Source organism: Stylophora pistillata, chromosome 10, assembly GCF_964205215.1.
Source record: "Stylophora pistillata chromosome 10, jaStyPist1.2, whole genome shotgun sequence".
Taxonomy (NCBI): Eukaryota; Metazoa; Cnidaria; class Anthozoa; order Scleractinia; family Pocilloporidae; genus Stylophora; species Stylophora pistillata.
In genome coordinates this window covers 24,440,206-24,449,897 of record NC_142528.1, presented here as the reverse complement: position 1 = coordinate 24,449,897, position 9,692 = coordinate 24,440,206, and the positions used below count along the sequence as shown (strand labels likewise).

Here is a 9,692-nt window from a genome sequence, read left to right as displayed (position 1 = left end):
TGAGAAAGTTTACATTACTTTGTTACGTCATGAAAAATGTTTATGACGTAATAGTAATACTATAAACTAACAGTAAACCTCGTTCACTTAGCCTTATTTCTTACAATGATTTCCCCTTTTCACACAACGAATCTGGCCACTTTCCAAAACCCACGACATATGCCAGGGTAAGAAACCAAAACAGAAATTTGTTGTCAAGATGAACTAAATAAGAACAGAAAAATTTCATCGATAACAAAATCCGTCCTCGTTTTCATTTAGCTATGCAGGCCATTGTCCCCAAGCCAAGTTGTGGCATTACGGCGACACATTCGGTAACACCACAGCAAAGTATTTCCAGGACAGAAGGATAGCAAAGCTGAACAATAGTAAGGCGACACAGCCAGGAACATACGGTGATGGTAGACCTGAATTTCCCTCTGTTTACTCCAACACGCCTAACCTGGTCCTCGCTGCTCGAACGAAAACAAGAGAACGGTGGCGCAATGCTAAGAAATACTCTCTGTTTAACGAGCACGAAAGGGGACAAGAAGTAAAGAAATTTGACCAGGTAATTACTTCGGATAACTTGAGCGCGTCTAAAGTGAGCTTTGCGCTAAAGCAGCACGTACAAAAGAGGAGGTACGCTCCGCGGTGCGTCAATGCTTTGCGCGTACCAAACTGAGTGCATGCTACACAGACCAAAACGTTGCAAAGTGCCATGCATTATTAATATTTTATGTCATAAGGCACATATCATGCCGGGTTCACTGGCTAACACGGTTACAGCGTAGAGTTCTGCCGGCGCTGTAAGTATCTAAAACTCCTTGAGAAGCCAAGCTCAGCCTATGGGCGGTTCACAAGAAAGTCAAATGAGTCGATTTAAGACCCCACCTTTTGAATTCTGACTCAAAACTCAGAAAGTCGCTCTTAAATCTGCAAAATCAGAACAGAAAGACTATTCGTAAAATTCCGGGTGGCAAAAATGCACGAGTCGTGATTTAGCACTGGCAAAATTAATTCGGCGTCTTTACAATGGGGAGGATACCCTGATGCTTTCAGTAAAGTGATTCTACTCTAAGGCCAATTTTCTGCGGTCACTTGTAAAAATTTCCAACGGAGCTTAAGAAACATGATCGTGTTTGATTGTTTGTTGCATTTTTGATCAAGCTTGCTCAGAGTCATCGGGAATATTACAAGGATAGAAGTGGTACAGTTCTAAGAGTGGAGCAGTTTGTTATCCCCCGGAAAGTGCAGCCAGCAATAACCAGGTAAGATAACATCGTAACGTAGCAGTCATTATTTAGTGCCGAGATGGAAGAGGGAGAGGGGGGGGGGGGGAATGGGGGTGGGGAAGAAGGTTGGAGGATTTTGTGGGGATCACACGGTTTTCAGGGAAACGGGAGGAGGATCAGTCGTCTCTTACAGAGTTCAAAAGGGAGGTCTATGGGAAATCGATTGCTAGTGATCTGAGAGATCATTAGAATGATTAGAATAATACAGAGCTTATGGGGGATAAGGTAAATTGTACTGTGATACAAACAAAATCCTTCGACCCTCTCCTCCCTTCCCGGTGATAAAAAAGGACTGGTTACCAATGCAAAACTTACATCGTAGAATTAAAGCTTGTTTAACATTTTTTTCTTTTCATGTCGAACAGAAGTCCGCTAAGTGAAATGCTTGTAGAAGAGAACGGCTTTGCGTTTATCACCAATCACGGACTACCTTACAAAATGAGCCCTCCTATGGCTTGCACCTGGAGGGACCGGGGTCTCAGAGATGTGTACTTTGAGAAGAGATAAGATAAGGGACCTTCATAGCTTTGGACCTGTTACAATATGGAAATATTAGAGCTGTGTTATTTTAAATCAAAGATTTTTTACTCGTAAGGCTTTATTATTATTTTTTTTTTTGCTCCGGAGAGTCTTTTTTTTCTGTATTCTTTACTAATTCATCTCTTAGTTGTTTATAGAAATGCTGTCGCTATCTAGTTAACGCGAAAAAATTTAATGACCGGATCAATTTACAAGTCATCTCTCTCACAACGTTGCAAATCCTGCAACTATTACGAGATTCTAAAATAAACTACAAGTCTTTTTATAGGTACAATTAATCTTGGAATCAAAGTCGTCTTAAAGGTTCCTATCCGCGGTGTTCGGTGCTATACTGTGTGCGGGGCTCTGCTCGGAAAAGTGTCAACGATGTAGACTTACAATGCCTTCCCTTCACACCGCTTCCTTGCGATTTCACTTGTTACTTGCCGAGCTCATCGACAACCCTGCACGGTCGTTGTTATCACTCATGGATTCAATTTTGAACGAGAGGACGTACCGACGCATTGACCCGATAAAATGAGATAAGTCCCTTGGAACTGAGGGATTAGGTGTAACCTTGACAGAGAACAGTCATTCAATTTCGTCTGGGACCTGTTGCGACAGAAGACTTGGGGATGGTGGAATACTGGAATAACCTGTCACGATCTTAATCCAGACAAATGATTTCATCGTCATCACCTGACTCAACCAGGCGAGCTCGTGAGGAAAGCTTTGTGCGTTTAACACTCCTGGCAAAGTCATTACCATTGCAGTAATCTACGATGTTCGATGAATTGTGGATTGTCTTTGTGATACTCTTAACGTCAGGAGGATCAGTCGCATTTTTCTCACCAACTGTGCCATTCTTTCCATCCAGATCTGAGGAATTCAGTGTACGCTTGCGCGCCTTCTTCCTAATCTAAGCGTACCAGAAGAAAAGAAAAAGTATAATACAAGTGAATTTAAATGTCAGTGTTTCCAGCCCGATTTCAGGCTAGATATTCTGGGAGAAATAAGGATGTGCGCTCTTCTCTGTCATAGCCGTATTGCGGAAGTGACGCACTGGACGATTAACACCCAGCTTGAAAATGTCTGTTACGTCAGACTACCTGTCATTCGTCCGGTGTGCCCGTCCCTGCGATTATATTTGCTAATCGCTTTACAATTTCCTCGACAAGTGCCCCTGTCAAGTCAGTTACTCTCACCGAAAATTCTTCCATTGCAAATTCTTCTTTAATCTCCTTTGCGGCCTTGGGATATCTCTTAGCGAAACGTAGAGCGACTGCCGTTACCTTTGACAAGTCTCCTCTTTAAAAAACTGTTATGCCAAGCTTTGGAAACAGAAAATGTCATTATAAACTTGTCGCATCTTTTTATCTGTTTTAACAAGATGTCAACTAACCTTTTTCTGACAAGAATTCGTCCTGAGGTTCATGAATATCCTTTTGGCTCCTGATTGCACGACTCTCGCCTTGGATCCAGGTAGCACGTAGCTAATAGTAGAATATGGGGTGAAATGAAAATCTTCTCGCAACACGCCCTCCAGCAGCAAATGAACTATCACTCGTTCACAGTCTTCTCGCGAAAGATCCGGGGACTTGACTTCCCGCACGCGCAGACTCGCCTGTCCTTTCCCGTTCCAGGCGTCTACGAGTTTTACAGGAGTGACACGTTCCGAAAGAGAAACTGCTTGCTGGAGAATTTTGAGAATATCTTGACAGTGGTTTGTAATGTCGCGGGCTTCAAATGAAAATGACCCTGAACAGGAAAAATGTATTTTTTTTAAGAAGCTGTTTTACAGTGCAAAAGGAGTGTCTTGAACATTTGACGTGCTGCACTAACGCTGCAACTGTTTTCAACAAACTACAGAAAACTGACACTCTACGTGCATCTTACAAACAACGTATTCAGGATAAAAAACGACCTTAGTCAACCGTGCTCCTTTACATGTTTACGAAAATCCTCGTAAAACTCTCCCGTCATAGAGCAATTTTCAACCGAGTGTCAAATTGGGGTTACTTTGCTCTTGCTTTAATTCGCTCGCGATTGGTCTAGAAAAACCACGCACTCATTGACCAATCGGATTCTATCTTTCCTTGCTCACACGCGTTTTCCCGCGCTTCAGGCAGCTTGCTTGTTTTACTCGAGTTCTCATTGATTCCTTTAATTACTTTCCTTTGTTCTGATTGACTATTCTAAAAATGTCAATACAAAATTCATCTTTAATTGTTCTAAGTCGTCATTGGCAATCCGTTTTTCAAATTTTCTCCATTCGCAACAATTCCCGTTCTTTTATCTTCTATCAGTACCTAAGTTTAGCAAGCTACCGTAAACGCTATGCTGAAATGACTTAATATATATTAATAACGCTAAGGAGCTTAGATCTTTTGGTTTTTTACCGTCTGTTTGGTCCCCAGTCTTTTTACAGTTGTCGCACATTTCGTGGCAATCAACTCGGTTCCAGGACTCGCCGAAATGACGTCCAATAAGAGAGCGCCTGCAAACTTTTTGTTCTTGACAGTAAGCCAACATTCCATAGAGATTCTCCAAACCTGTGTAAAGAATATAGTGCAGTGTCGCGAGTTGCTTTCCGTTTGACTATTTTAAACTAACCGAAACGATTTAGAAAAGATTGCAAACGGCAAAGTTTATCCCAGCTGGCCAAGACTACTGTTACATTAGCTCTGACGAAGGGCAAACGCTCGAAATGTCACCTTTTTAACTCGTTACGTTGGCCACTTTACTATTTCAACTTAGTTGATATAACCTATTACTTTTACAGTACTTGGTCACTCAATATATGTACTTAACTAATGACTAATGACTATTAACTATGACTAATGAAGGCATACGGCTTTGAATAATGCTTTCAAAAAGCGTAAAAAGGAGAATAAAATCTTAGTTTGAACTATAACAATCAAGAGAGCCATGTAAATTTCAACAAGAGAACAAAGTGCGACAACCAAGGTTCAAGTAACGACGAACCAATTTCCCAACGACCAAAGTTATCACCCATGGTCTGAATTAATCGATTCATAATGAATGAAAAAACTTGCCTGTTTGCTCCGTGAAGACCATTGTGCTTTGTTGGAACACGTCAAAGGGACGATAGAACAAAATACAGTGAGACTCTCTGTCATCCCTCCCTGCCCGTCCGCTTTCTTGATAAAAGTTCTCCATGGATTTGCTAAGGGAGTGATGTATAACAAACCGGACATCAGGCTTATCAATTCCCATTCCAAAAGCTACTGTAGCTACCACAACCTGGACAAATAAAGCAACAAACAACATCATAATTGATTTTAATTCTTCTTTCTCTTAAGAGTAATAGAAAAAAAAAGTCATCATTGCTTTAATAGGCTCTCTTCAATATTAAGGAGTGGGTGGGTGGGTGTGGTGGCATAATGATTGGCATGCTGGTCTCTCAATGGAGAGGTCTGCTTTCAAAACCAGGCTACCGCCATTTTGCTGTTTTCTTGGGTAGAACTCTTTACCCTCACAGTGCCACCCTCACAGTGCCCCTCTCCACCCAAGAGAGATCAGGTAATGGATTACGAGCAGTCACTCTTTTTCCACTAAGTCCATCACGTAAGTTAAAAAATCAGTGGAAAGAAAAAATGATGTTAGACCAGAGTTCCGCATTGTGGGCCATCATCAATGTTTTTCTCACTGCTTTATTTTTTTTTTTGACTTGCGTGACAGATATCTCCAACAAGAGGGGCTGCTTGTAGTCTAGTCAGCCAAGACAAAGTTAATTCTCTGGGGATAACCTGCAGTGGACAAGTATACTACCCAGGGGGCAGCAAACGTACTTGTAGTCACTTTGTGCTTCAGAAACATTCATTTGATAAGTTTGACCCATTTGGCTTCTAAAGAAACTCAACCTTGCAGGACTGATTAACAAACACCTTCTCATTTCATTTATTATGTCAATATAGTATTGTGCTAACAAGTTACAAGAATACTTGACAACAAACTTATCAGCTGGAGATTGTTATCTTGATCTAATACAAAATTCTTTTAACAAATTCACAAAGAAATGTATAGCTGCTATGGGGAGAATAAGGAATTTGATCTCAAAAGTTAAAAGGTAACTTGAAATTAGAATGATTAACACTTCAAACATTAAAAATTCATTAGAAACAAATTGATAATCAGGTAAAGTGATATTTACTTGTATCGCATTGCTTGTCCACGCCCTGTGCACTTGACTACGAGACTGGCTGTCAAGATCACCATGGTAACATGCTGCCTTTATACCACGCGACTTCAGACTTGAGGCTATGGTTACTGAGTCCTTTCGGGAGAAACAATACACAATACCTATGTATGACAAATAATAAAATGCCATAAGAAACACACATACTAGAAGTAGACTAACTCAAGAAAAAGAAAATCACACCTTGATTATTCATTCATGAGTAATGCTGTAACAAATAGAGAATTGCAGTTTAATTTAGTGCATAGCTTACATATTTAAAAAAATAAATTTAAAAAAAAAAACTCTTACTTGAACCTGATTTGAATTGATAACTGTGTGGGTGCAGCACTCCAACCAACCAACCAAGCCATCAAGGCCAATTAGTAGCTTCCCATTAAATTAAAGTGCTTTTCGTTTTTTTACTCAAATATCAATGTCGCATAAAATTATTCTTTCAGTGTGTTACCATTGCATGACAAATTGAGAAGAGCAGTGTTGTCTGTACTCTTATCGACAATGGCAGATTGGCCAATCAGATTGCAACATTACTATCAACTGTGGTAAAATACCTGATTGCCCTGGAAATGTCTGTGTCAGTAGCTTCTTAATCTCATCCATACACTCATCATGCTTCGAGGGTTTATGCAGCACCTTAAAAAAGAGTATTGAATTTGTTGAATGCTTAACTCAGGGTTGGGTTGGTATCCTTTTTCAGAAACAAATTTCAAGGACTTTTCCAGGCTGAGATTGATTTTTCCTAGACTCCAAATTTTACCTTACACCCTTTCATTCCCAAGATTTCAAAATCAATTATCCTCCTTGCAGTCTATACACATTTCTTATAATGAAAATTCTGAAAACTTTCTAGCTTGATTTAAGCAAATTTCCAGGACTATCCAGACTCTGTAGTCTTTTTCCAGGACTTTCAAGTCGTGGAAAATGTCAAAATAAAATTCCAGGACTTTCCAGGTTTTCCAGGACCCATATGAACCCTGTAAACAGCTTTCTGTTGACAAATAAATATTTTAACCCTTTAAACCCCAACAGTGAGCAGCATCCAATTTCTCTTTAACTACAGTAGAAGTTGATTGCCAGCTAAGAAGCTCTGATCAATTTACATATTCTCTCTGTTAGTACCAAAGGATATGTATGGAGAGGAGTATGGAGAAGATGCACACCCTTGTTTGGGTATGAAGGGTTAAGGATGATGTATGAAGAAATGAAGACATTCACATCTGAATTACATTCATGTGGTCTATCATTCTAAAACAGAAGGACTGTAGTATTTTGGTTATAAGGCACACTGTTTTTCCGAGAAATTCATGTTTTCTATCAAAAATTACTACCAAAGTTTGGGTGCACCTTACAACTGAAAAACAACAGTATAAATACAAGACATAATATAGGGAAAATACCTTCATTAATACTCTGGAAACAAAGATTGGATATCCATGTTTTTTTTTCTCAAACAGCCTTCATAAGATATGGGATGTGTGCACAGTGTACAAGGCTTAAGGGATTTAGTTTAAACTGGGAACTGGTCTTTTGAGCTTTAAATTAAGGTGCAACTGTCTGCTACTCAAGTAAAATACTAAGGCAGGATTTGTACTCCTTTGCTCTTCAAAAATCCAAGTAAAATAATGAGGCAGGTTTCGTAGTCCTTTGCTCTTCAAAAATCCAAAGATATTCACAATTTTTTCTCAAGATTATTGACCATCTGTTAAGTTGGTTTCAGAACAAAGTGAAAACATTCATCCAGTCAACAGGTTCCTGACTCTAGCTTCACTATCCAAATTTCAACTTTACTTTGCTGTGATTGTTCCAGAACACTCAGGCTACTTTCTCGACTAATCAGATTTAAAACTAGAAGCAATCGCAGCTGATCTCTCTCATTTTCCTGCCCTTGAGGCAGTTTGCTCATTTTTATTTTGACCTACCAGTCATTTCTCCTTACATCACCACCCTTGAATCAAATGTTAAGGTAATGAGAATAATAGAAATGATCACCAATTTAAAAAGTTTCTGATTGTCAAACTAATTCTACTTGTCATTACCACTGGAAATTTCGAAAGATCTAGGAGGAGAATGTGAATACCAATGTTAAGGTGTTAAAGGTTAATCTATTTGACCATTCTGATTATTTTGATTTGGTTTTACAACACTCAGTCACTGCAAAAATTCTAGTCAGTTATTTTCCATGACTTCAGTCATTCTAATACCCTTGAATACAATGTTTGCAATCAGTAACTCAGCTAAAATTAGGAAGTAATAAGATACTTTTAACCTTATAGAATAGGTTGGGTCTGTTGAAAGAGGCTTTGAAGAATACACAGTTGTGCTGAAGGCCAAGAATCTTCTTCACATCATCAACAACTCTTGATGTTGCAGTTGCTGTGAGACCCAGAATTGGAACCCCAGGGAACTGACGCTTCAGAATTCCAAGGATTTTATAGTCAGGACGGAAGTCATGGCCCCACTGACTAGTGCAATGAACTTCATCAATTACAATTCGTGATAGTCTGCTACCTTAAAGAAAAGAAAATTATCAGAACTACACCTTAACATATTCCAACTCAAACTTTATCAACACTGCAATTCATTAATTTTGATATGTGAATTTGTGCACCTTCATGTGTTTTCTCTAGCTTAGCCATGAACCTCTTGCTTTTAGCAATCTTTTCTGGTGTTACATACAATAACTTCAAACCGGATTTCTTATCGACCATGGCGTGGTGCACCGCGTTAACCTCCTCTTTAGAGCACGTAGCGTTCAGAAACGTACTGTCAATGTTCAGTTCCTTTAGAGCCATAAGCTGATCCTCCATTAACGAAATCAGCGGCGAAATAACCAGAGTGATCCCCTTTGAAATCACAGCTGGCAACTGAAAGCATAAGCTTTTCCCTCCACCGGTGGGCATTATCAAAATACAATCCGAACCCGACATTGTTGCGTTTATGCATTCCAATTGTAGAGGACGGAAAGATTGGATCTTAAAAATATCCTTGCGAGCAGCTTCCACATTTTCTGACCAAGCGAAGTTCTTTGCTGACCATTCTATACTACTTTCCTTTTTCTTTGAACCACCAGGTTCCTGAGGGACAAGCTGACTGCAAATTTGGGATTGAATCAAGTCCTTTTGAGACTGGAGAAATTGCTGCCTTTCCAGCAAACTTTTGATTTGTGTCTCAATTTGCTTGAGTTCTTCATCAATTTCGTCCAGTTGTTTGGGTAGTTCCATAACAAGATATAAAAGCAAAAACTACCCTAAAACAAGGGGAGAAACGAAAAATTTTAATCGATTTCACAGAGTTGCAACTCGTCCGCCATAATGGATTTGTTTACAAATTCGCTGAATCTTTAAATATTTCCAACCAGGGCTCAACTTTTTCGCGCCTGGCCTTGATGACCGTGTCTCAAGGAATTAGGAATCAAGGCAGAATGCATCCACTTCGAAACGCAAACGAAAGAAAAGTCATACGCCTCTGAAGAGAATGCGGAGTCGATTGCTCGGTTCGATCTCTAGGGAATACTGAACCTCGTCATCCCTCATAACCACCCCTCCCCCAAAAGTAGGTAATATCAAAACAAGCTCACATCAAGAAGATCGAGATGCAACTACACAGAAGAGGAATTTTGCCGTGATTCTTGTTGGGAGCGACCACCCTTCTTGCAACTATGCGCGACTATAGACTCTTTT

General features: G+C 39.7%; 2 protein-coding genes across 3 annotated transcripts; one reads left to right on the top strand and one right to left on the bottom strand.

Annotated features, from left to right (window-relative positions):
• Positions 1-65: 65 nt before the first annotated feature.
• Positions 66-2,088, top strand: LOC111321459 (ciliary microtubule inner protein 2C-like). Its single transcript, XM_088734864.1, has 4 exons — positions 66-167; positions 262-550; positions 1,150-1,250; positions 1,640-2,088. Exons 1-4 carry the CDS (start codon positions 106-108, stop codon positions 1,779-1,781), a joined length of 594 nt encoding a protein of 197 aa, XP_088590990.1. The 5' UTR covers positions 66-105; the 3' UTR covers positions 1,782-2,088.
• Positions 1,966-9,683, bottom strand: LOC111321433 (ATP-dependent DNA helicase Q1-like). 2 transcript variants are annotated; one of them, XM_088734859.1, is made up of 9 exons: positions 9,590-9,683; positions 8,621-9,259; positions 8,279-8,520; positions 6,564-6,645; positions 5,968-6,116; positions 4,850-5,057; positions 4,193-4,345; positions 3,196-3,551; positions 1,966-2,712 (listed from the first exon to the last, which is right to left on the bottom strand). In XM_088734859.1, exons 2-9 carry the CDS (start codon positions 9,231-9,233, stop codon positions 2,461-2,463), a joined length of 2,055 nt encoding a protein of 684 aa, XP_088590985.1. In that variant the 5' UTR covers positions 9,234-9,259; positions 9,590-9,683; the 3' UTR covers positions 1,966-2,460. The 2 variants fall into 2 exon arrangements, with proteins under 2 accessions (XP_088590985.1, XP_022780048.2); XM_022924313.2 differs by lacking the exon at positions 9,590-9,683 and having other exon boundaries at positions 8,621-9,538.
• Between the last annotated feature and the right edge of the window lie 9 nt (positions 9,684-9,692).